Here is a 27,672-nt window from a genome sequence, read left to right on the forward strand (position 1 = left end):
GGATCCTACTAAGAAAACAGTTTTCTCTTTAGCATCAGGTATCTCATTAATTCATATTTTCTCCCTGCATACCCCAGTAGTATTTCATCAGTGTCTGTAGAGCTCTCACAGGGTGCTGCTGGTTAACACACAAGGAAAGGAGCTTCTTTGTGTCTGCACTCACAATGAATGACTTTTGTGTTCCCCAGAGCTGGGAGAATTCTGACTGCTGGTTGTCACCACATGACTTCTTCTGAACTATCTCCATATATTTCTTTCTCTGAAGTTAACATATTATATGTGCCATTTATATTAGCAGAACTAAAAAGATGGATAAGTAGTAGCGTGGAAATTTAAAGCCCTGACTCACATCAAAGAAGACTGTAAAACATGAAAGTGGGAGGGCATGAGTGAGGCCACAGACGGCCGTCAAGCTGATATCCGAGGGTCACTGTGTGAGAGGGCTGAGGGGGCTTCTCAGTCCTGCCTAAGTAAGCCTCAGCTTCACCCAGCACCCCCCCCAATTATTCATTCTTCATGAGTCTCCTAAGGAAATAACCTGCCTGATAGTGATGTTCATGACCGTCACCAGGTGGTGGGAGCCTTAGGAACATTAGAAACAGCCTGTATCTTTTTCTCGTCTTTTTTTGTCCAAGGGATCAATTATGGGCTTGTTGTGAGTGTAATAAGAAAAACTTGTGAGTAATGTTGTCATTAAGCATTTGCTAAAAAGGGGGACAGTCTTGCTGGCTCCTGAAGTCCCAGAAAGAAGAGTGTTCTCTTGTGGTTTTGTTCTTGGGCCTCACATTTGGGACTCTGGTCCTGCCCTTGTGTCCAGCCCCCAGCTCCTCAGCATGCACTGACCTTCAGGAACAGCTCCTGCTCGGGAAAGGAGTGACTTAAGGAGAAACAGAATGGCCAGATGTAGTGGTTCGTGTCTTTAATTCCTGCCCTCAGGAGACAGGCAGTTGGATCTGTGAGTTCAAGTCCAGACTGGTCTACATAAGTGAGATCCAGAACAGCCAGAGAAACCCTGTCTCAAACAAACAAGCAAAAAAAAAAAAAAAAAAAAAAAGTAAAGGAAGTAGAAAAAGGGTGAATTCAATGAAAAGTTTCCAATGATTTCCATAAGCCAAAATATTGTTATTGTTTTTTGTAAATGCCTATTTTCAGGGATTGACTCTGCTCTAACAGTTCCTTTTGGCTCAACTTGGTTTTAGATAACAGCCTCCATTATCACTGTCCTGTGTTTTCCAGCTCTGTACTCAACCTTGCTGTTTATCTTGTCACTCATTCTTTCATTCAGTCTTAAACCCAATGAAATTAAATTGTTTAAATGTCCTTTTCAACTAAGATTTAATTTTCTAACCTAAATATCTCAGAATTCTGCCTTTTCTTATTTTTGCCTAATAGTGGCATTTTCCTTCTACAGGCATGAAACCAGTCAATAAAAGTCAATTGCTGATTCTATGATTATATGAAGGGCTGCTCACAATGCATATTGGAGATGTCTTTGAAGCCCTTTTCCTGAATGGAAGGTGCCAGGGCTTATGCTTTATGGCCTTCTAATGTTGGATGGTAATCTCATTTAGCATCTTCCAGAGTGAAAACAGTGCATTAGGACAGCGTAACGTGCCCTGCAGATCAATACAGAGGCAGATCTGCACCGTTCAGATGAATCCAAGAAAAATGGACCCGAGTCTACAGAGGAACTGGGGCCCAATTATGCAGTGTTCTTTCCCCCCTCTCTGCATCTAGTCATCAATATGGGTTAAAATGTATACAAAAAGGATTTCAGATGATGGCCACACAGAGAGAGCAGATTGCCAGACAGGAAATCAAGGGCTTGGAAGCGAGTACTAGTATTGATTTGTGGTGATAAAAGTATATTTTGATACACTTCAAACCATAAATAACTTGAGGACTTGAACCTTCATGACTTGAGGGCTCAGCTCAGGGTCAGTGCTTGTGTATGACTTGCACTACTGCTTTCTAAAGAGGGCGTGACATAAATGAGCTACCTATTGCAATAATCTTAAGAGAAAAGTATGTGCGTGCATTCATGCTTGTATGTTGTGTGTGTGTGTGTGTGTGTGTGCGTGCGCATGCGTGCATAACCCATGTGTGCACATGCATGCATGCTGCCACTGTGTTACTAGTGAGGGAAGACCATGGGTTTGTTTTTGTCTCCCCTCCACCTGGATGTGTTGGAGGCTTGGTCAGCTGTCAGCACTGAGACAGAAGCTCAATAGCTCAGCCCTCCCGCGTGAATCATTAGCATTGTCAGCCATGGATTTGCTGCATTCAGCTGAACTCATGCTTAATCATATTTTATTCAACATTTACGCAGACACAAGTCTTGCTGTCGTCGGTTGGTCAGTGGTTTTCTGGGGCTGTGCTTCTGGAAGCATAGCTGACTCCTTTTTGAAGCTGATGTTCATTTACTGAGGATTAGGGAAGCTCAGGTCCAGAAAAATCCACAGACATCCAGAGAATCGAAGGCTTAAAAAGAATTGAAACCCCTGGCATTGGATTTAAATTCTGTTCTGAGGTATTAGACAAAGTAGTAAAATAATAGCAAAAAAGTAAAAACAGTAGTGTGTAAAATCTTTTTCTCTGTGTCTGCTTTCTTTCTGGGAGAGTGGGAAGAAGATTCCCCCGGGGACAGTCATGTGGATTGCAGTTCACTCCAGTAAAGTATATATTAGTTTACAGTGCTGGGGAAAGTAATGAGGAGACAAACCAAGGGTCACCCAAGGGTCTGCTTATTGATGGGAAATATTCCCCCTAAGTTCTCCAGGGCTTTTGTTTTTAGAACCCAGTAAACTTAAAATAATGCTACTTCAGGATTATATGGAAATACCAAATTTAAATTTCGGAAACAGAACTGTTAAGACTGGAAGCATTTTTTTATTAAACAAGCTAAATTTTTTTTAAAAAGTACAAATTCATAGATTAATGATTGTTTTGCATATTTTCTCTTCCGTGGTTAGTCTTTGTACCTCCAGTTCCGCTGCTGTACAAACAAGAATATTTTCTGTGTGTAATTCATTTGGCTTATTATTTTTCAAGTGTGTATTATAAGCTATGTGGAAACATTTATGTTTGACATGCCATTTTCACTGAGAGAAATTCTACTAAAGTCTGAGACCTGTAAATATAACTGCAGAAGTCTAACCTGGGGGATTTTTAGATGTTTGCCCCTCCCCCCCATTCAAGAAGCTTATTGTATGACTTCTATAAAAATTATCCACAGTGATTAGTGAATGTCAGAAAGAAAACAAGACATGGTTTATTGGAATTAACATTCTAGTGAGTGTAGGCTGGTGGATTGCAGTAGATTATTGCATAGGCCATAACGTGAGCATATGAAGTGTTCACAGAGGGTCACCCTAAAGGGTGGAGAAAAGCAAGAGTTGTTCAAGGTTACATGAGGTATGCTTTGACAGATGTGTAGGTGGTTTTCAGTTAAATGGCAAGGGTGGGAACTTGGGTGGCAAGTATTTTCTAGCTTGAGACCACAGCTGTGAGACCCATAACTGGCCCCGATGTATGATTTACTCAGGCTGCAGCAATGTACAGGGTCCAACAAGGGCTAAAGGCAAGTGGGAACCTGGTCATGTCTCTGCTGACCTTGTACCTCATATGAGAAGCCATAGAGAGAGATTGACTTGACTTGATGGATTTACAAAGAACCCTCTGGATGACCTGTGGAGGCAGGGAAAGGGCTGGGACTGTAGATACAGACTAGAGAGGTCGTTGCTTGGATCTAGGAAGTGCTTTGAATTTGTGTAGTAATGGTGAGTATGGAAGATCAGACTGAAGGGACCAGATCTACAGTGACCTGCTGTGTGGGTGTGCCAGAGAGAAGTTAGGACTGGCAGATTTCTGACTTGCCAGATGAGGCTGTAGAAGAAGAGCACTGGTGTCATTTGTAGTACCTGGGCTTATATGTTTTATATAATCTTTAACCTTGGCCTTGATGAAGATGCCTTGTCTCAGTTGTCCTCATTTTGGTTTCCAGGCGGTATGAATATCATCCAGTCTGTGCAGATCTGCAGACCAAAATCCTTCAGTGTTACCGTCAGAACACCCAGCAGACCCTCAGCTGCTCCGCTCTGGCCAACCAATACATGCACTGTGTCAACCATGCCAAACAGGTGGGTGTGTGAGCTGACTGGGGAATCTGAAAAGTAGAAAGACCAGAAAACTTGAATTCTACAAGTAGTAGGAGGTCTTGCAGTCATACTTAGGGAAAATGGGCCTCCTTCTGCATACTTCACTTGACCCTTCATAACTGCATAATATGACACTCACAGGATGCATATTTCCTCTAATTTTTATGCTTTAGAAATCTAATGATATCCCTACAGCAAATTAACAATCACAACAGGTCACACAAGTACTGTACAGTTGGGTACATTTGGGTTGAAGAGGCACAAATTATTGGAAACTTGGTTCTTTCTGCCGATAAAGTCCCTAGAGTTGACCTTCTTGGCCATCTCAATCTAGCATTTTAGTTACACAGCGTGCCTTTCGACAGCCCAATTTGCTCCTGTTCTAATAATACCACTTAGTATAAATTTCTAACACTCCATAAATATCTAAAAGGAGGGTAGCTATAGTCTGGGTATCTTGGAAATAGCAGTAACATTAAGTAGAAAAAAATGTAATCAAGATTAAAAGCCTGTGTTTTCTTGAAAAGCCACGTGGCTTGCTTTTGTCTGGTCTTTGCTTGTAGCAGCGCTTGCATGGCTGAATGTCTGCCAGGCTTCTTTAAAGAACTTGCTAGAGGTAAGGCTGCTCATGCTAAGGTGGTGCATGTTGTTTGTCACAAAAGCCTCTGATGAGCTCTTAGCAAGCCTGCAGCCTTCAACAGCAACCCCCTGAACCCTTGGAACTTCTAGACTGACTCGTGGGTTTTTATGGAGTTGGACTGAGTCGTTGATAGATGATTATGTCTCAATACATGTTTCTGACATGGGTGGTGTCTGACATGGGTGTCTATTTCCAGTGTGATTTCTGGTATCACTGAAGTGGCAACACGGAAGGCCTTGGAGCATTGGCTCCATCCACCCTGCCTGATGAGGTCATGTTGAACCACATTTAGTCCAATGATGTCCTGTCTATGGGATAAAGAAAAGCTAACATTGCAACAAGGTCACATATGGCACATAGTGCTATAGAGGAGAGAATCTGCCGGGTCGGGGTTTAGATCCAAACTCTATCTCTTAACAGGTCTCTGACTTTGAGCCTTGACTTCTCTCACTGATGAATTGAGTGATGTTGTGTTGTTTCATTCATGCACAGTATTGAGTACACCTTTGTTTTCCCAAATTCAGGATCATCATTAGGAAAACTATGAAATTAGACTAGTGATTCCAAAGACACTTCTTTCCCACTCGCTTCTCAGCCTGCTGTGGCTAGCTAGTCTGTTAAGAGTGTCTGACGTTTCACAGATCTATGTTAAGTTACTTGGAAGTGGATGGTAACCAAGTTTTCAAAAAGAATTAGTCTTGTCATAGATTAGACAACACTAAGATATCGAGAACCAGCCATAAAGCATTAACCCTTTCATCTCCTTAAGCCTTAGGACTTCAAGGTCAAATTAAACCAACTCATAATTGTGTTTATGATAGCCTGAGATGTAAATAGAAATGGTTTCTTCCATCATTCTTCAACAGAGAGCCTTGAAACCTAGGGAAGTCATGACGCAAATTAACAAGTAGTGCAAGATGCACCCTGCCATGAAAACAAAACAACAAACAGATGCACCCTGCCGTGAAAACAAAACAACAAACATTTTAAGAGTAAATTAAGTGACCTTTGTTATTTGAGCAGGTGAGAAGAGTCATCCATCATCCACAAATACAGAATGAGACAGTGAGGGGAAAATGAGGACAGAAATGGCGAGATATGAGAGAGGCACACTGAAGGCTACTGCAATGGTAGTAGTCTGCCGGTCACACGTAGGGCATGAGATGGCAGTGTCCATGAGCAAAGGGGCTGCTTGGCCTGCTCCCTGGACACCTGTGTTGGCTTCAGGGACATGCTGTCTCTGCATCACCAGTAGCTGTCATGCTCCGATATGGGCTGTCCCCTCATCCCCTGTGCAGATAGTCTAACCTCAGGACCCCAATTCTGCCCCCTTGTTAGAAGGAAGCGTTTTAGTATACAGTGTCTTCCCTGCCTAGTGTACGACTCCAGGTGGACCAGCTCCCTTCACTTAGCCTTCAGTTAGGTCCAGACATATTAGACATGTAACAGGACAGCAACCCATTAGGTCTCATTCCATTTCCGACACTGCAAGGGTTTCCCCTGTGGGATAATCACAGGAGTCCACTCCACTTTCGCATGACTCATAAGGTTGGGCTCTCACAGGTCCCTGGGGCACTTTTCTGAAGACTAATAGGTTTTACTGGTAGACAAACTTCCGGATGTTCCTTACCCTTGCTGTTCTCTCTTAGTCATCCACTGGCTAACATTAGTCTTCAGCTGTTCTTAAACAGGTCCTTGTGGGTTAACATGAGACATTTAGACTTACTGTCGGCGTATTAAGCTATATGTTCTTCATGGAGGTAAAAAAGATACTAAATTTCTCTAATATTATTTCTCAGTTGTAAAAGCTATTGCCTAGGTTTATGTACAGCATTTAAAAATGAACGTCACTTGACATACACTTGTGCCTCTCACATATCTGCTTAACCTGCTAACTTTCTGAACTCAATATTGAATTACCTCTTCATGCCATTAAACCATGGTTCCCATTGCTGTACCTGACTTATATGGGTCTTTGTTACAGGGAACAGAATGGGAATCCAGGAGTAAATGAGATCAAAATGTCCCCCAATATTTTTACTATCATTATTATTCTCCTTCTTCCTTCTCTTCTCCTCCTCTTCCTCCTCCTCCTCTGAGGCAGAGTGGTGTGTGTGTGTGTGTGTGCGTGTGTGTGTCTTTGTCTGTGTGTGTCCATCCCTGTCCCTTTCTGGCCTCAAATTCACCATGTGAACAAATTTGGCCTCAGATTCATAGAGATCTGCCTGCCTCTGCATCCCATGGACTGGGACTAAAGGGATACAGTACCATACCTGGCACTCCAATTTCTAGTTTTTAAAGGAGGGCTGACTTGCAGATTAGTATTGTCTCTCTTCCTGTGACATTCCACTGCTTTAACATTTACTTTGTAGGTAAGAATTTAAGCATTTTAGCTTTTTTTTTTTTTTTTTTTTTCCCTGTTGCTACACACAAAAAAAATAAAGAAATTAATAGGATTCTCATGGACCATTCTGTTCACCCGGGGGGTGGGTTGTCTCCACCATCCCAGGCCATTCGTGGTGAGCACAACTTTAGTTTTTTCTTGGTGAGCTGAGAGTTTGAAGCTCTACCTGCAAGTGACTCTGCTTTTGTTGTAGAGAACAAGAGGTAGCTATAGCCTCAAGAGACACGGTCTGTTTAGTGATAGTGCCCCTCTCAGATTTCTGGGGTCTAGTGTCTTTACCTCATGAAGTTTGCTGTCAGTTGCCCTTGAGACTGGCTAGTCTGCTGCTTTGGAGCACCTCAGCTGCATATCCTGTTCTCAAGTTCACATTCCTGACAGACATAGTGCTCTGATGACCAGGAGGGGCTGGAAACAGTTCACAGTTTCTCCAAAGTCAATAAAGTAAAAAGCAGCTATCCCTAAGCTGCCTGCCAGCTAATAAACTGCATTACAAAATGCAGGTGCCTTAGCCAGCTCTGGGCTCCTAGTGTACTGTGAGGTCCGGGCCATGGAGGGGAGCAACCTTGGAGATGAAATAAGAGTATAGGATGACAAAACCAAGACCAGGAGTTCCCCCAAGGGCCTGGAGTCCACATAAGGCTTGAAGTCAGATGATGGGGGAGTCAAAGGTCCATAAACTATACAAAGACTTAAATTAGAGCATGGGCAGTAGACTGGTAGCCAAGCAGGTTTTCCATTGAGACTTGATTTTCCTGCTAAACTGTTGAGAGCAGAGTGCCCTGGCTATAGAGAAAATACCAAGTCAAGACCTCGACCAGTGAAGCTAGGTAGATCTCAAAATTGCACTTCCCAGAACTAATGTCCATAGTCCTCTCATTTATAAAGTATAAATGAAATCTCCAGTAGTAGTTATTTCCAAAATAGAAGACTACAAGATCATCATGTATGGAGGAATTTCTCCAAGGAAAGTTTGTCAGGGACACTGTATTTTACCTCCCCTGTAATTTGGATTTGTGTTCAGCTAGACTTCAAAATGTCCCCCTATTATTTTGAGCACAAAAAGGTTCTGGAAACCTAGAAATATCTGTTACTTGGAAATCCGGGCTCTTGAGGGGAAAACCTTGCCAGCGCAGGCTGCTCCATGGCTGTGTGAGGGTGAGTGGACCAGGCTCTTGGAGCTGGAGGACTTGGAGATCATCAACCCCAACCTTATCCTTTCCTTTATATGGTTCCAGAGTGGAAATGGGCCATATCCTAGCAGAGCTCATCATCTGCTCTGCATTTCAAACCCAGGAGGACACAGACATGAATCTCACAGTCTATGAAAGTTATTTAAATCGTGCATGAGCAACCTCGCCCTTAAGGATTCTGAGTTGGAAGTGGGCTCAAGCACCCCAAACTTGCACCAAATTCTGTGGGTTCTGCCTGTTTTTCTTCATGACAAAGCATGTCATTGTTACTAGCTACCAATCCAGGCTACCTAGGAGAAGTCTAAACTCACCATCCCTAGGATTACATCTAAACGTAACTCGCTCTGATGGGAAGTTGGCTTGGGAGAAGGCAGAAACCAGTAGAAGTGCTGTCCATCTTGTGACCTCTGAAGCAGAGGACCATCCTGGGGGACAGTCACTCTAGTAGTCACAGTAGGTGCCAAAAGAGCGCTGATCCTGTCTTGTGGCTAACACACTCCACAGTGACAGTTCATTCAGATCCCCAGAATCTCTTAGATTGAGAAGCCAGCCCCTCTCATACAACAGAAAGTACAAAGGCAAATCAAAGGCAGCCTGTTGCAAGGCCTTTGGCCACAGGTTTTTATTATGTTCCATGAATTCTCTGTCGTTGCTTAGTGGCTGGATGGCTGCACACAGAATGGTCTTGCTCCTTCTGTGGGGTGGTGACTCATCAGATCTGAAGCTGTCCGAGCAAGTTGTTTCAAACTTTTGGTGTCCCGCAAGCCCTGCTCATCCCAGGGATGTATTTCTCTCTCTCTTTCTGAGAGTAGTACTTTACTTTATGACATTTTCTCTTTTTAAAGAAGTTGAATTTAATATAAGAAATATTGCCATGGATTTTCATTTTTCTTAATAGGTATTTCATTCCCAGGGCTCATTTTCTAAGAAGTTTGAGATGCAGTCTGATACTGTTTGTCTACTTTTGTGGCAAGTTGTATAAACAGTTAATTACTTGTAAGTTAATTTGAATGTCACACAGAGACATGGCTGATATGAAATGAGATCCAGGCAAAGTTGACTGGTGTCTCCTACAAAACCAGGAAGAACAAAGTGTAATCCTGACTGCAGGGAGCACACCAAAAGCAAAACTAGTTAGTGCATCAATCAGACTTCCAGATCTTCAAAACCCAGCTGGCAGGCAGCACTGAGGCTGAGCCATAGAATGTTCTCCCTCTCTCCACCCACAGTCCTCCCGCTGACTTTCCCCATCACAGATCTGCCCTCTCCTACGTGAAACCTCAGCACTGAGGCTGGCCAGACTCAGGACCTGCTGCTATGTTAGTTCTCCTGCCCCTAAATTAGGAAGAACTTCCTCTGCCCACACCTAATTCTACTGAGTCTAAAACCTTGGGGAGATGCTAGGTAGCTCCCCTCCAGGAGCACATACTCTGGGTGGTCTCTTTTAAAACGCCATTCTCTCTGTAATGATTGCTTAGCAGTACAGGGTGGTTGCTTTTAAATTTACTGAGACAACCAGCGGCTGTAACTGCTAGTCAGCCTCTAAGAAAGCTGAGATCCAGAAAGTGGAGATGGCTGTGGAACAGAAATATTTGAGAAAGGTGCTTGAGATCATTTTAATAAGTGGAGATGGCACACTATCTTGGGTCTCCAGGGACACTGTTTCTGTCTGACAGAGTGAGTTCATCAGTGGCTGGAACAGAAAGAGATGTCGGAAAAGAGCAGCGTTGATTCCTGGAGCATTCACTCCTTTTGGTAATTTACGCAGCTGTTTACAGAAGGCGTTTCTGCAGACCCAAATATGTGAATGAGGAGCAGCAGCCAGGAACTTCTTTCCCCACATTAAGATTAAGTGTTAGCATTTTCTTACGTGAAAGCAGTGCTGGTTTTTAATATAGCTTGCAAAGCTTCTCCTTCATTCTTTGGGGGATTTCCTATGTTAATTTATGCAGTGTTAATTTATGCAGTGTTGAAATTCAACCCAGCAGCATCCAGATTCAGAAGATGCAGAGCTTATGGGACAGCCTGTGAGGTGCAGTGTAGCCCTGTCAGTCCTGGGGCTCCCTCTAACCAAAGGCCCCAGCTCTAGCTTTCAACAGAGTCGTATCACACAGCTGTGATAGAGTAATAGCACAGAATGTTTGTCAGTTTATTCATCCTTTTAAAATCCCAACTTGATGCTGTATTTGTTAATGTCTCTGACAGCAGTGAGGCTGTTTTGTACCACCTCTGCCACCCTTTGGTAGCAGCTGATGCAGTGTGACAGCCTCACAGCTTTCCTCTGCTCCCTCATATCTCCAGAGAGGGACACACAAACTCACTGAGCCATTGCATATGTCTTAGGGATTAGGGGTTTAATACATGTAGCAAGGCGCGGTGAATGTGAGTACAGAGAGCGATGCGTCTGTTGCCCTGTATTCTGACAGTCTGATCCCCATTTGAGCCAGTGTCCAGTTTGTCATTCTGCAGGGAAGTAGAGCATTGCTGGCATTCCACTGAAAATTACTCAGCTATAATTGCTTGGGGTTGAAGAGAAATGAATGGCTAAAAGAATCCATCAGCCCCGAGAGAACCTCTTAACTCTGGCTTTCATTGTGTTCCACTAGCTGCAGATTATGTCACAACACAGAAAGGAGGCATGTTGTCACCTGGCTATGTAGTGATCCATAGTGAACCATGGATCCAGACCAAGCAGAGCCACAGTGCTTAAGGCTCCCATTAGTGAATTCAAAAGTACATGGGACCTATGGCCCCAGCCCCCAATGCAGAGCAACTATAGAGTATCCAGAAGCTCTAAGTGGCCTCAGTGTAGATCTGCTTTAGACTGGCTTCCATTGTGCTTATAGTCAAGAACGGCAGAGTGAGGCTGTCTGTATAGTGGGCAGTTACAGAGCACCTAGCTTTGTAATTGGAGACTTGCACAAATCAAGTCACAAAACAATGAGCCTAGAGAATGCTATGACACTGACAGTGGCAGATAGTGTCTGACTTGCACAGTTCTATTGCTCCCACAAACCCTGGGCCAGCAGTGCTCCTCCCACAAACCCTGGGCCAGCAGTGCACTTGAGAGGAGCCTCATGCAGGATGTTTTCCTGGCCTCTCCACCAAGTGGAGTTTATGGTTCCTCAGCTTTACCCTGCATTTTGTCCAGACTTGTGTTTTTCTAACTTCCTGTTAACTGAAGCGCCATCTTCCCTTCCTGCTCCTGTTTTTCTCACTAGCCTGCCTCCTTTGAGTCTATTCTTCAGTGCCCCTGTCTGCAGACCACTTAGAGGCCTATAATCACAGACCCTGGAATAATCAGATCACTGTACACCCTTTGTTTAGAGTGCCTGAAACCCTCTTGTTTGTCCTTCCACTCTGTTCTTCATCTTCCCCATTGTCTTCGTCCTTAAGTCATTTGACTTTTGACCTTTCTTTCCAAACTGTAACTCCTAATGGATATTATAGGAATGCCTCATCCAAAATCAGCTCACAAACTCCAAACTGAATTTATCTTCTTTGTTCACAGAGTGTCCCCTCCCACACTTTGTCACTATGGTCACAACTCTTCTCACCTCCCTCTTTTCTTCTCTAGGCTTCTTGTGCCTATGTTTTCCTGGTTCACCCTTACTTGGCTTCTCATCCAATCTGCTGGGTCTTCCTACCCCCACATTGCCTGCTGTTTAGTTCACTGTGCCAAGGACATAGGTTCAGTTTCATGAGTGCCATTCTCCTGTTTAAAAAGCATTTGTTTGGACATCCATGTGTTTTCAGTGGCCAGCAGCAAGCCTGTCCACTTCATATCCATTCTGGCCCTACCTCCTCATTAACCAAGCTGATCTCTTCTCGACTCTTAACTACCACTACCTCACCATCTGCCCTACCCACTGCCCCAGTTTCCTGTCTGTCCTGGCAGGCAGTGCCTTTGGACTCTTAGCTTCCCTGAATGCAAGGTTAACAAAAAACTTCCCATGCATGCTTGTTTCCGTGAGAGGATTTTTTTTTTTTTACCACATACATGTCTTACTTTATAAACCTTAGCAAATATTTAGCAAATAAGTAAAAAGTAATAAATTATTACCATGCCATCTTAGTTGGGGTTTTACTATGTGAACAGACACCATGGCTTACAGGTTCAACATTTCAGTCCATTGTCATCAAGGTGGGAGCATGACATTGTCCAGGCAGGCATGGCGCAGGAGTTACTGAGAGTTCTACATCTTCATCTGGAGGCTGCTAGGAGAAGACTGGCTCCCAGGCAGCTAGGACGAGGGTGTTAAAGCCCACACCTACAGTGACACACCTATTCCAGGGTCACACCTCCTAGTAGTGCCACTCCCTTAGCCGAGCATATGCAAACCATCACAGGTGCTTAGTCTCTTGTTCCCGAGGGTACCTGGGATGGCTTTCCCATAGCTCTTAACTCATGTAGTGAGGACTCAGAACCTTAGCCTGAGAGGACACAGGGGCTGTGAGCACAGGAGGAAGATTTAGCCACCAGCCTCACCTGCTTCAAAAATAAAAGAGAGATGACTGCTTTTTCATTCTTAAAGGTATATAAGAACGGGGAGCTGTGCCTCCTCCTGCCTCAGCTGGCTATGCTTTCCCTGTGATGGTTTTATCCCCAGCCCAACCCCAGCCCCAGCCCCAGCCCCAGCCCCAGCCCCAGCCCCAGCCCAACACTTGAACAGTTTGGGGAGAGATCTGCCTGTAGTGCTGCTGGGGCTTCGTAGACTTGATATCTGCACTCTGCCCAGAGCCAGCTGCACTATGTGGGTGTGGGCTTGGTTCATAGATGAGATTCTTCCTTCAGAGCCCTTGGGCTTAACTGCTACACTATCTTTCTCCTACTCCACACTGTCTCGGCAAAATCTCCATTTCCAGATGCCCCTCATAGTGCTACTAGCCCACAGCACACTCCCGCCATTGTACAGGCCTGGGTCTTCCCCTGGCCGCCTTCCCAGGTGCTGGTGGGTGGGTCATTAGGAGATTCAGACAGACCAGACACGCTGTTCCCTTAGAGTATTGTGAGATGGGGAAGCATATGCTTTGTTCCATGGCTTGGAAGTTGGTATTTGAAAAGCACTGTAATCGCCCTAAATGGCCCCTGCTGTTTGTTTGCCCTCACCTTCTGGTAGTGAAACTCATATTTTCTGTTTCTCTTGCAGAACATGCTGGAGAAGGGAGGCTAAAGTTACCCTGAGAACATGCAAAGCTCCTTCAACGTTAATTCCAGAGGTGGAACATTTTTTTCTTTTCGTAGTCTGAAAATGACCCAATTAAAGAGAAGACCACTAAAAACAGACAGGCACTGGAATGTGGACTCAACTGAATCATAACGTGTTTTGATCAACAGTTTAAAAAGCCACGGTTTAGATCAGCGATCAGTCATCAGAGAACACTGTTAAGTGTTAATGAAACCACAAAATGAATAAAAGAAAAGAGGTCCACCCCACCTTTTTGTTCTCTGTTTCCAACTTCTACTGACATAAAGTGTTCTCTTCACTCCGGGCTCCAGCACTTAGTGACTTCACCCTGAGAAAGCTGGGAGGAGGGACATTACATTATCTCAAAATAGAGACAGCAAGAAAGCACTGGGCTGGGGCGGCTGTGAGGCTGGGTGTGCGCCTCTTGCTATATAGGAGCTAATTCCTTGTAACTTATGATGATCTTCCAAGACAGACAGACAGGAGAGAAAATGTACCTCTTTTACTGGAATAATGTTTATGATTGCAGGTAAAATAAGGTATTTTTGTCAATATAAAGGCAACCTTGGCTTATTCAACCAAGTAGTGAATACTGACAACTTCACTCACTATCAATAATAAATCTATTTTCTGACAAAGCCTGGCATTTTAACTGGGGACCTCATGTCTTCCTTTGGCTGGAGTAAGTCTGGGTGGGTGAATCACGCTGGCTCCATTGCTGTTAGTTTGCATTTGCACCACAGTGATGCCTGCAGCTTGCCTCTCACACCGGTGGATTCAGTAAGGTTTTACACAGTGCATGAACCTTCCTTTCTTTGGCATGACTTAAAGTCTTCTGCATGGGGCCAGAACCAGTAGACAACCTTTATAAGGCCCTCCCGACCCTGCCATACTAGTGCTTAAAAACACAACCAAGGGCTAGAGCTTTTTCCTTTCCCAGTTCATTGCCACTTCCTGATTATAACTACTTTCTTTAGGATTGGGCCTTCAGCCTCAATCTGAGGGACCTAGAAGCTACTGTGGCCCCTCTTAGGAAATAGGAGGAAATGTGATGTCAGCCATCTTTTGTCTTGTAGAAATTTCATTTACTTTTGTATTAGCAAAGTGATTATCTGATGTCTCACGACTACCTGTAAGTAGTTTCAGGCTCGTCTGATGCTGTCTTCTAGCCTCCGAGTTCAATTGCACTCACGTATCCACAAACCTACATACACACAGATGCACTTTAAGAACATAAGTATACTCTATAGTAAAGTAATTTGTGTTTGACTTCCAGTTCCAATACTTGCCAACTGGAGAGGGCCCTCCTATACCTCCCTCTCTTGAGATGTAAAAAGGCCATGGGACCCAGTGTTCAAGCAATGGGATAAAGAGTTGGAAGGCTTACCACATATATTTTGCGAAACCCAGCAAATGCGGGTTTCCGTGACGTCAGTAAAATGGTATTGTGGAGTCAGGACCGTTGAAAGACTGCCCACATGCCCAACTAACTTTTCCTCTAGAGAAAGTCAAAGTGATATTGGATTGATACTTCTCAGAACACCCCTAAATGTGTGTAGCTTCTTGTTCATCCAGGTCCCTGTGCTGGCATCTTCTGAGTGGCATTGCCTTGTCAGATGGGAACACACCTGGGGACCTGATATTCATTCTGAGTGGCAGTGGAGACCCTCCTTCCATAATTACTGAGCAACCCTGTGATTGCCATTTAATGAAGGGTTTTTGTTTTGGGTTCTTCTATTGGCTGGGTTGGCTTGTTCTGGCTTTTAATGATGTACAATCAGCGGGTTCATTTAAGTGTGACTGACGGAGGCATGTGTAATTCAAGGAGCAGTGCACTTCCACACTGTCAGGGTGGCATCCAGGTAACTGCCTGAGAGAAATAATAGGTACATAGAAACAAATGTTTACACAGTAGCTTGCTCTAGTGTTTACAAATCGGCTAACTCGCAAATTCCCTCCTATACTGTTTTGTTTTACTCTTTGGAGCCAAGAACTTGGCACATCCCAGGTTGCCAGTCTTGTTGCTGGCAGGGGAAGGCAACACTGAGGAATCAGGCAGTTAAAGCTGGGTGAGCGAGCCCATGGGTGGCGTATTTTGTCAGGCTGTCTCTGGAAGGACCAACTGTTAACTTATTTAGATATGCAGGTTGGGTGGAAGGTAACCCTGAGGACATCAGAGGGTGCGAGGATGTCCTTTTCTAAGTCTCTATAGACCTCTCTGTGGGTGGTTTCATACCTCTGGTCGGGCTTCTCGGACGATTGCTTGGAGAGTGTTGAGACTTACCTGACGCTCGAGAAGTGCCCATTAAGTAGAACCGATCTCCGACTGGAGTAGTTTAACTCATCAAGTCAGGGCTAGAACGCTGTCTAGCGGATACCACCCTCAAATCCTTGGTGAATTTTCAGAAGACAACTGCGTGTGAACTTCTCTGAGAGGCCATGTTTATAGAAAACTTAGCATGGAATGATTTTAAAATGATTGACTGATCTTTAATAACCTCACTTGTGACGTGTGGCCTCAAGTCAGCTGGTGAGAACCTTCTAGAGCAGTTTTAAGCAGCACTGGCCTAGCTGTAGAAGCGGTCACATGGTTTAGAGTGGAGGCAGAGGCACCGTTCTCTGAGGGGGACTGTTCAGCCTAAGGTATAATTACCTTTGCCAGACACCTACATACCATGGGCCATAAGAGCGGATCGTGGAGGAGTAAGCTCAGGAAACCCATTACATAACAGGGACTGCGGCTAATAACAATGTAGTCATGGAAAACAAAAAGATTAAAGCAGCTAACAGTTCAAAAGGACAGCAGCAATTAACTGAGTTGAAAATTGGGAGTTTTGACTTTCTATCCTGACCTGAAATTTGGAGTGAATGGGTTAGAATTCATCCTAAGACCCTAGATATACCTACCCTCCTACCAGAGTGCCTTCACCTCCCTCCTGAGAGGCTCTACCTCAGGAGTGCAGAGGGCCGTGCGGGTACCGGGCCCCTTCAGGGCTCTCACTGTGGTCCTTTCCTTTGACTTAGGGTATTCTTCGCCTCCTGTTCTAGCCCCTAAGTCTTCAGCTCTATATGACTTCTTATCCTTTGTCAATTCTGTACATTTGCATTTATCTTTAAACCCTACGAATGGAATGTTTTCTCCAAAGGAAGAAAGAGTAAGCACAAAAGGCCATCCCTGGCCCAACCTAAGATGTGCGGTTGACTTTCGAGTCTAAAACCCATGGTTCACCCGAGGAGCATGAGGCCGTACAGCAGACCAGCAGTGGCAGCTGCACATGGGCTGAGGCTGCAGTTCTGTTTGAGAAGCCGTTCCACCACAGGCAGACGCTCCGCCAGGTCTTCAGGGGGGTGCAATGTGGGGGGTTCCGTCTCTTCTCCCTCGTTTTCTCTTAACCATTTTTCAGGAGCCAACAGTAAAACAGCAGAAAGGGAAATACATGCAGCAGAGGGATAAGGGCTGAGGACCCCACCACACCCTTAAAATGCAATCCTAGTCAATGTCTTATTTAGCCAATTTCTCATGCATTCATTCAGTCATTTATTTATTGACAGGGCCTTGGTGTAGACTCACTGGGACCAGAGATGGCCTTGAATGTCAGATTTTCTAACTCTACCTGAAGCTACAAGTAGGCCCCACCACGGCCACTTTCAGTGGTGCTGGGATGTAATCAACCCAGATTCTCACACATGCTCGCATGCCCTCTACCAACTAAGCTCTACCTAACCTAGGAACAGATATGTCTGAACAACTCCGACTTACATGCTGCTTGTATGCGGCCCTGTAACTGTTGTGACTCCGGAACAACAGATCTGTTTAGGCTCGGTGCAGAGGGAAGCTCCTGCACTCCCTCTGATGGGGGCCTTGGTGGAGAGCCTTATGTCTCCGTGGGCTGACTGAATCGATAAACTTAGGTCACGGCGGTTTTACTGTCCGTGGTGACCCAGGTGTGAGTCCCTCACCACAGGAGTTGTGTGGCCACAGGAGTTGTGTGCCCAGAGCATAGACTTTCCGTACCTTCCAGGGTCCCTGGGCCCTACCTGTGTTTGGAAGAAAGAAAACCTGCAAATTCATTCTCCCCTGTCCGGCTGAAGTTTGAGTGACAAAGATGACAATTTATCTTCCACATTGCACTCTCCCTTTCTCCGGCCTCCAGCTTCAATATTGCTGGAGAAACAGGAAATTGCTTCAGTGTAAGAAGAGAAGCAAAAAAAAAATCACCCATGTCAAAGGTACCTCCCGCCTTTGCAGATCCACGGCCCTCTCTAGACCATGATAAAGGGCATTTGTATTTTAGAGGGTAACACGATGTCAAATCCATGTTAGATTCCAGGAAATCTGACCAGCGTTTGCTTTCAGTCTAGAAAGTTGGAAATTAAAACTGTTCCCTGAAACTCCCTCAAAGCAAGTCAACCCTAAATGGAAAACAGCTACACTGGGATTTAATGAAGTGCTTGGAGCGCCTCACAGTTTGATTAGGCAGGGCCTCCGCACACTTCAAAGATTTTTCCCTATGCAGGAAAATTTGACTTTCCTCACCTCCCTGCCCACCCTTCATGCAGCCTTCTCTACCTCTCCTGGGAGGACCCATCCAGCTGGGGTCCTTGTCACTTTGCTGAGAAGTCTGTGTGCTTTGAATATAACCCTGCCTTCCAAGAAAATTACATTTCCATCATGGCTTTTAAATGCAAATGTGCAAGCCAGAGGTCAGAGGTCCGTGCTGAGGACCACTCTACTCTAGCTGTGCCTTAATGGATAGGGGCGCTGAGTGGCTCACATTTGAGGAACCTCCTGCAATGTCCCTTCAACTGTCAGGCCTGCTGGGGACCTGGCTACTGGTGGCCTTTGTCAGCACCCACAGCACGGGTTGGAAGCCTGCTTCCACCCTCTCCCTGCTGATCTATAAAATCAAGGTCAAAGGGCAGGTGACAGTCGACACCTGCTTATTACCACAGCCTGTGCCACCCAGGAGTCAAGATGCCATTTTCTGCATCTCCCAGCCCAGACACCAGTCGCAGGGTTGAGCCAGGGTATTAAGCACATTTTGCTATGGTTTTGCCCCTCACTCCCAGAAGCACGAGCACCAGCCAAGTCTTGAGAAGGAGCCTCTCATACCACATGGACTCAGAGCAGCGACAGTGATTTGTGTCACGCACAAAGGGGGAGCAACTGGGCAGAAGGTGAACAAGATGGTGGCTAGCTGGATAGCAAGGATCCACTTTGAGTTGTTTCTGTGTTCTCAAAATGTTTTCTCAGCACCCACGTGTTTACTGGGAACCTAAAATAAAGGAGCACCCACTCTTCCCACAGAAAGAGCCTAATGTAGAGCTTGAGTAGATCAGTGACTAGGGCCCGGGAAGGCTTCCTTCCCACTGGACAGGAATGGTGTTGTGAACAAGGAAAGACATCAGTGTAGAGCTGCCCATGATGCTTTGGAGAACCCACAAGTTCCTGTCTGGAGTTCCTGGCCAGCCTCTCCAGTATGGATAACTTAAGTGCTGCCCTAGGATGGGCTCCTACCACTTGACTCCACTCTAGACATCTGGGAGAAGTGCCATCCAACCCCTGCCATTGCCTTAAAAGTGCCTATGCTAATTCAAGTCTGCAGAGCCTCTGCAGGGGACACTGTCCTAGGAGGTAGGGATACATATTATCCCTGTCCCCCACACTGGGGAGACAGTGCAGTGTGTCCAGTATTGGTGTGTAATTCCCTTGCTGGGAGGTGCAGACACGCAGATCTGAGACTTGCTAGTGAGTCAGTCTTGTCTACCTGAGAGTGCCAAGCAGTGAATGGCACTGACCTAACATCCCAAGTTACCCACAACAAACAATTAATCCAGTGAAACCAGGCCAGGGGACTGCCCCTCTGGGAGGTAGAATCATTTCTAGGAATGTTGGCTAACCTTGGGGCATGCTAAGGAAATAGGCATAATTATACCTTTAATGAGGCACTGTATTTGTCATCCCCAGGATTCCTACCTCCTGCAGAGGTACAGAGCACAGCCATGCTGCTGTGTAAGTCCACCCGCTTTTCTAGTCACACTTTGGCTAACACCTTGGGCTTCATTCACTTTTTGTCTACAGTCTCTCTCCCTGCCATGTGGCTGCCAGCCGTGCTGGTTTAATTCAAAAAAGATTATGGCTTCCCCGACCCCGTCTCTGTTTCCCTCCTTTGGGCAGCAATTGAGATTTACAGCCTGTAAATCTTTTTTTTTTTTAACCTTAATGAAATTGTTCTCTTTGAGTAAAAGTGGATTTGCTTGACTTTAAAAAAAAAAAAAAAAAAAAAGGTGACAACCTCCTGGAAAATACCACCTGAGGCTGGCACACGGGCACGAACAAGCGCACACACATTCTCGCATGCACATGCACTTGTGCATACGGAAACACACTCTCAAGCATGCAGCATACTCCATCCCCCTCAACAAGGTCTTGGCCTTGTGGATACATTCCCAGGGAGACAAACCATAACATAATGTCAAATAATGATGAGTGCTGCATAAAATATTAAAGGATAGAGGAACAGAGAGCTGGAGACCGGAAGAACAGGCAATGGTGGGGGATGCTAGTTTAGACAGGTGCTGAGGACAACTCTGAGAGGAGACTGGGAGAAGATTCTTGAGTGTGGAAAGAGAAGCATCCCATGAAGACCTGGTGGTGGTGCACTCCAAGTTGGGAGAAGTAAGCACAATGGTCCTGAGTCAGGAGCAAGTGTGGTGTGTTAGGGGGACAGCAAGGAGGTCTTCATGACTAGTGATAAAGAGTGGAAATGTAGAGAGGTGAGCCTAGAGAGGGTAGGCAGGGTCACACCAAGAAGGACCCTCTGTCCATGGTAAGGACTGACTTTATTCCGAGTGTGGCAAGTTCATTGTTGGGTTTGTACCCAGCCATCTGTTGATCTGACTCAAGTATATGAAAGGTCCCTGTGGCTCTCTGAAGAGTCGGCAGAGTACTGGTTATGTGGGAGTAGGGCAGGTTTGGAGATCCTTGCATTAGCCATTCAGACAAGAAGTGCTGGCCTGGACTAGGGTAAGAGCAGTGGAGAAAACCAGAGGTCAGATTTAGGATAAACAAGATCCAGCAGCAGTTGACTACCGCATTAGACGTTAGGCGAAGGGGTTAGAGAGAAAAGTGTAAGGGCTCCCACCCCCCAATTAACCGAGCAGTCAGCACAGTGGTCCTGTCATCTAGGGAATGGAGATGAGTAGCACCAGCAAGATGGGGATTCCGGGCAGGAGACAGCGATCCTGTTTGGAGTATCTGAAGTTTAACTTACTGCCTGCATCCCAGTGGAGGCTGGTAGATCGTCCAGAGAGAAGAGACTAGGTCCCCACTGCCCAGAGGAAACAGCCTTGGCACAGGGTGTGAGGGCATCCTGACAACACACCAACACAGATAGGAGAGGAGGGAGAGGACGACAAGGAAAAGGGTCCAGACCCAGGGAAGAGGACAACTTATGAGGGAAGAAGCAGCCATGTTGAAAGCATCTGGAGGCCTGAAGAAGGTGAGTCAGCCAGACATCAAGCAAGCCACTAGAAGAGCATTCTGGCTGATGAGAATGAGAATCTAGTCAGAACAGAGAAGAGGGGAGAGGTGTGGGCTTTCAGGAAGTTCCTTTTAAAGGCTGAGGCTCTAGCCAAGGACAGCATGTATGTGGGGAAAGTCTTTGAACCATGAGCCAGAGCAGGGGGTAGCTCAGCCATCCATTCTCATGCAGGCGAGGGGAAGCCAGTGAGAAGGGATGCAGGGACCAGTGGGCACGGTCGTGAGCATTAAAGGCCATACTCTTCTGATCAAGAATATCCCAGGCAAAAGCAGGTTAATGGTACCTGTGTGCCTCCCCCTTCTTAAATAATTCATCCCAGAAATCAGTGGTAGGGACAGCCACTGTGGGCCTGCACATAGTGAGGCTGGGGGTGTAGTAAGTTGTAACCGTGGCCAAGAGTGAGATGCCTCCACAGGACGAGGAAGGCACCTTGGTGAAGCCTGGGAATTAGGGCTGTATTGGGTTTGGGGAAAAACAGTGACAGTAACAGTGGAATGTGGTTATATATTGAGTCCAATAAATAAATGTATCACAAAATAGTGGAAGTCAGCTTTCTGAGTGTCAGAATTACAAATATGGAAAGAGAGAAAATTGAATTCTGGTTTGGAAGAGGAATTGCACATATTAATGTAAAATTATAGTTTTAAAGCATATATAGACACTGAAATAAACAGGGAGCTATATGTGTGTATTTTATATATACATAGACATGCTCAGATATGTATATTTATTCATGTATGTATGCCTTGGCTCTGTCACTGAGGTCTGCTGGGAACACCAGTACCCTAAAAGCACACAGCCAGATCTTGATGTCTACATGGTACTCTTCCCTAGAAAGAACCGCAGCTTCTTGAAGAAATGGCTAATCACAGTGTCTGGGCAAGGCCAACACAATGTGAGAACAAATCTGAGACCATTTAAGTACTGAAGTAAATTACAGCAACTTATTGATTAACATAGGCGGGACCCATAGGAATACCATGAGCCTGTACAAACACACAGTTAAGTTTCTCCTAGAATTTACAGGATACGATAATAAAATGAAAATTAATGATGTTAAAAGGAATGATAGAATTGTGAGATCATTTATTTGGCAACTATCATTATAATTGAAACCAGAAACATCAATGATATTAAAACTAGGGAGCCATGTACTTTAATACACAGGGTGGTTCTTAAATTGCCTTCTATATATAGTCTGTTTTCTGTTGCTCTAACAAAATTCCTGAGGGTAGGCAATTTATAAAGAAAAGAGGTATACTTAGCTCACAGATTTGGAAGCCGCAAATCCAAACAGCATAGTACCAGCTGTGGCAAAGGTAGCACTTTGTAGCAGATGGCATCATGGGTAAAGTATATGCAAGAGAAGGAAGACAGGGAGAGCACAGAGGGGGCAGCCTTCCTCTTCTATTGACAACCCTATAAGAACTAACATGGGTCCCATGAAAAGTACCACAATTCTCTAAGGACAGTGACCCCGTGACAGCTCTTTCTCATATCTTCATGCTGGGGACACAGGAATCCTGGAGAGCACACTCAAAGTCACACTCAAACCTTCCAGCTTAGCAGTGCAGCCCAACTGACAAGCCACAAAAGAAACAGGAAGCTTGCAATGAGCTGAGAGAAGCCGATAAATTGTAAACCAAGTGATCAGCACTGCGTACTGGTCAAGGATCCATCGGAATCTGCTCGGATGTGTTCCTGTGACCCTGCAAGAAAGCGTTAAGTCTGAGGAAACATCAGACCCAGGCAAGCAAGACACAGCTGCAAAATTAACAACCCTGCGACCTCTAGGGCATCACTATCTTGAAAACTGAGAGGGAAACGAAACAAAACAAACCCAAATATTGGTTTAAAATCAGGAGAATTAGCACCACAGCTCTGAAATTCACCGTAGAAGAATGCTATGGTCTCGGGGAAGAGAAGTATTTCTTCTGTGTTTCCTTAAACCACAAAGGAAACAGCCAGTAAGTGGAACCTCACAAACCTGAGGTTGTTCATCCAGACACTGTGAAGAGAATAAACAGGCAAGCTTAACAGAGACATATTTGAGAAACACAGCCAACGAAAGACTCATGTTCTGAATATATAAAGAGCATGTATAAATCAGGGGGAAAAACATAGCTAAGCAGAAAAACGGGCAAGTGACTAACATGGGCATGTTATGAGATGTTAAAATGTTAGGAGTTTTGCTTATTTGGTCAGCTGGTGTTGTTGTAAAACTATTTTAAAAGGGCTGTCTTTTACTCCCTCTGGATCCGGCACCGCAGTGCCCCAAGATATCTAGTAGATATCTTGCCAGAAGCACACATCCCAATTCCATGGTGGCCCAGCGTCTCTACCTGCCCCACACTCTCTTACACCTAAATTGCTACAAGACCACACAACACAATAACCTCTGATCCAATTGATAAGATATAATTGCCCACCTAAACATACAAAGCCCGGTACACATCCATCCCTTAAGAACATTCATAACAACCTGTAAAGGTACAGCATGGAATCTTAACATCAGCTTCCATGTTCTCTCCGTGACTATTCTCCCAGTCTCCCCCGTCTCTTCCTCCTTTCCATTCCAGTCTCCTCCCCTTCCCTCAAACTTTTCTCCCACCCATCCTTCTTGTCCAATGACAGACCTCATTCTATCCTGTACCGGCCCTTACTCGTATGACATCCTACAAGCTGGTTTTTGGAGACAAGGTCTCATGTAGCCATGCCTGGTCTTGAACTCCTGATCCTCCTGCCTTAGCATCCAAGTGCTAGGATTACAGAGATGAGACACCAAGCCCAACTACAGGATGTAAATAAGTGACAAGCATATGAAAAGCATTGGCAACATTACTCGTTAGAAAAACGCAAATGACGTTCCCAGGAGACTTCTGCTTATCCTTCAGAACGGTAGAAAGAAGATGGGAAACATTGACTGTTGACTGGGATGTGTAAAATTGGGCAACGAGTAGGAACCTCTTTATTAAAACAGTACATATGTGAGGCATGATCTAGCGGTACCCTACCTGGTGCATAACTTGGTGACATTCAAGTAGCACAAGTCACAACAGCTAACTACCAAACAGAAACCACTGGAAGGCTAAGAAGACTGAGACATATAGAATATTATACAATAGCGCACATTAACACAAACTAATGGACTACATTGGACTACACACGTACACACAGATGATAATGCTGAACGCAGTCCACTGCTGGACTAGAGTACTTACTTGCACGGAGCCGTATTGGATTTGGGCCTAGCCACTTTTTGATGACTGCCTTAAGTCTTAAGATTGTTGAATGAAAGCCTCTCCCATGAATTTACAGCACAGGAAGATAACATTCAAGGGATGCCTCAGCTCCCTTAGCAGATACCTGTTACCTCCTGAATCAACACCCAGTGTCTCCACTGCCTGACCTTATCGTCTACTGCCTGACCTCTTTGCCTCCTGCTATCACTACCTATATCCGCACCTCCCCCTCCTCTTTGTTTCACAAAGGACACTCCCCCTACCTGAAAGCCTTAAAAGCTGTAACGTTCATCCCAATAAACGAGACCTTGACAACAGAATCTTGCTTGGTCTCCTTCTTCTCTTCACCCCCATTTTGGCCCACAGGTAGAAAGCCTCTTCGGGACCCTGAATAACTGGGTCCCCGCTGGCGGGGACACTTACTAATGTGCTTGAGGCTCTGGGTTCGAGCCTTAGCACCGTATAAAACCTAGTGATGCACTCTTGTAATTCAGTACTTTGGACCAGCGGATCCAAAATGTATTACCCTTGGCTACACAGTTAAAGCCTGGGCTATGTGAGATGCCCCGCCCCAAAGAAAAGGCAAAGTCTGAAAACTTCTGGGTATTGCATAGGGTGGATGCCTTTGTAGCATGTCTATTTCAAAACGGGAATCACCACTAATGAACAACAATGACCTTACTGCATGTATGCAGTTTCCAAACCTGGGAGGGAAGACATGGGGCTCCAGGTCCTGCTGATGGATGGTTCATGTCTTTGAGTAGTTGGTCTGTTTGCTCACTGCTCTCCAGGGCTGACTCAGAACTTCTGGATTTTATGAGAATAAGCAAACCCCACCCCCAGCTTCCCGAATAGTCAAGGCCACAGACATGCATCTCCATGCCTGGCTGGTATATTTCATTTCTAATAACTTGTTGAGCTTCATATTTACAGTTTACATTTTATGATAACAAGGGTGGGAGATAGATAGACACAAGTTTGGGTTGTTCCGACATCCAGGATTGTCACACCCGATGACAGTTTCAGTAAGTCCTGCTCCGAGCCATCTCTGCACAGAACATTTCATGTCCACTACCTCCCCGTCCCAGTAATCCTATTACTCCCATTTGCAGATAAGAAAACTGGGTCTTGGAGTTTACATAATTTGTTCAGGATCTCACAGCTAGTAAACTGTACCTTAATCCTTCCCTCTGCAGAATATTTTTCCCACCTAACTTTTAAGTTTCCTTTTGCCCAGCCCAGCCTTGTTCTATTCCATATCCTTTGAGAGTCCCAATTGCTTAAACCCTGCCCCCTGTCCCCGTCCTTGTCTAGTAGTCTGTAGACTGGAATAAGCCTTCTGTGGGCTGACCAACCAAAGCCCCTGCTCTTCCTCACCTTACCCTCTGTCATGAGTGCCTGAGCAAACTTCTGAGGTTTCAGGCAGAGGGAAAATGACTGCAGAGCCTCCCGCCTGTGGCTGATGCTAATTTTGCTCGCTGGGGTCTGTCAGACAAATTTCCTACTTCCTTTTTTTACTTCCCTTGAGTTCCAAGACATCTGTGCGACTGCGTGGAGCTCCCTCCCGCCTCCTGCCACCCAGGAAGCCAGAGATGGTGAGGCAGCTGAGCTGTGCACCCACTGTGTCTGCCACCGGAGGGTGTCCCAGGTGCAGCACTCAGCGGGCCCCAGGTGGGCCCCCGGGGTACCGGGCCCAGAGCCCAACCGTTCTAAATAAAGCTCGTAGGACTATGTACCCGCTAGGTTCTCAAGGTCTTCTGAGGTGAAAGACGGGAAGGAATGTAGCAGTTGGTCTGGAATTTTCCGGTTCTTCTCTAGACTGGTGTATTGGTGTATTGGTTGGTTTTCGAAGCTAGACTGCTCAATAACACAGATACCTGCGTGACACATCACCAGCACAGCCTTGGCCACTTGCCTCACCACGCTTCCTTTGCTTGTTGCTCAAAGATTAAAAATAAGCAGCAACCACACACATACACACACACACACACACACACACACACACACACACACACACACACGGGGGGGGGGATATAAGTCCCAGAAATTTTTCCTGCACACATTTTTCCTGCATAATTGTGACCACAAGTTGTCCCGAACTGCTAATTATTTGCACCTAGCCTTCAAACCTCTCCAACCCACTCCTTACTCTTCGAACATTCTGTTGCCTTCCATGCCACCATATTCCTGTTGCCTGAGTCTGGAGGTCCAGGGATTTCTCCTTCACCCTCTAATCCCTCCAGACTTCTAGAACCATCTATTTGGCCCTGACAGCCTTTTAGAGCCACAAGAACATAAGCCAATCCTTTGTTTTATGGACAGCTTGAAGACACATAAATAATGTCCTATGTGAGGATTACAGGGCACTAAAAAGGTTACAGGCAGTCTATAATATCCTTCAGGGAAATCTCTATAAATCTGTAGGGGGTGGGGTCAAGGGCCAAACTCTTCCAGTTCTTTCCATAATCTCTCGCTGCAGGGGTGTAATAAATACTGTTCATTGTCACTTCCCTAAAAGTTAACACCTTCCTTCCTGACAGACCTTGAGTTTGTGAGAGTGACTAAGTCTCTCAGGAAGCAATCACCTTCCCCCAACTCACTAAAGACTCTTCTTTAGCCTTAGCCAAAATGGTAATTCTATTTCCCTTGCCAGTGATTGGCTTGGGATGATGCACGTGACATTATGCTAGCCAATGAGGAAGGAGGGAAGTTCACCTCATGTTTCTGGAAAAATTAAAAGGAGGTGTGAATGTGGTTGGGTTCTATTTCGTCTTGTGGCCACAGAAGTGGCAGTCTGTGTGTATAAGACTTTGAGTTTTGGTGGCCACTTTATGTTCAGGAAGCAACAGACCTGAAGACAGAAGCTAGATATGGAAGGCAACAGGGATAAACGATGGAAACTGTGGTCTCACGATGTTATGGTCTCAGAGTTAACAAGGCTTGCTTGGGGAAGGCTTGCCTGGGAGTTCCCGTTAGAAGAGTGTTGCTTATTTCCTTCTCTTTCATGTGGTTGGATTGGAACCTTTAGTTGGAAATTTTCAGGCTGATACAGCCGCCTGTGACAAAGATGCAGTCTCTTCTGTCAGGGCATCTGCACCTGCCTAGCTTCTTCCTTCCAGGGGTCTGGGGCTTACTGGCCGTGGTGGTGACTCTTCATGGTCAACTTGACAAGATTTAGACCCATCATGCAAACACACCTCCAAGCATGTCAATGAGGCCGTTTCTTGAAAGGTTTGACGGAAGAGGGGAGACTCACCTTGAATGTGGATGACACCATCCAGTGTGGTTGGGGGCCCAGACTCAATC

The 27,672-nt window shown here is 45.4% G+C and overlaps 1 protein-coding gene across 2 annotated transcripts in view; it reads left to right on the top strand.

The window, feature by feature from the left end:
- The window catches only part of Chchd3 (coiled-coil-helix-coiled-coil-helix domain containing 3), a 251,796-nt gene extending 237,577 nt beyond the window's left edge, over window positions 1-14,219 (top strand). For both annotated transcript variants that reach the window (XM_032906793.1, XM_032906795.1), the window contains 2 exons: window positions 4,004-4,139; window positions 13,542-14,219. In XM_032906793.1, the coding sequence (XP_032762684.1) occupies window positions 4,004-4,139; window positions 13,542-13,565 (160 nt within the window). In that variant the 3' untranslated portion in view covers window positions 13,566-14,219. The remainder of the gene's footprint in view (window positions 1-4,003; window positions 4,140-13,541) is intronic.
- The last annotated feature ends 13,453 nt before the right edge of the window (window positions 14,220-27,672 follow it).

This window comes from Rattus rattus, chromosome 6 (genome assembly GCF_011064425.1).
Source record: "Rattus rattus isolate New Zealand chromosome 6, Rrattus_CSIRO_v1, whole genome shotgun sequence".
NCBI lineage: Eukaryota > Metazoa > Chordata > Mammalia > Rodentia > Muridae > Rattus > Rattus rattus.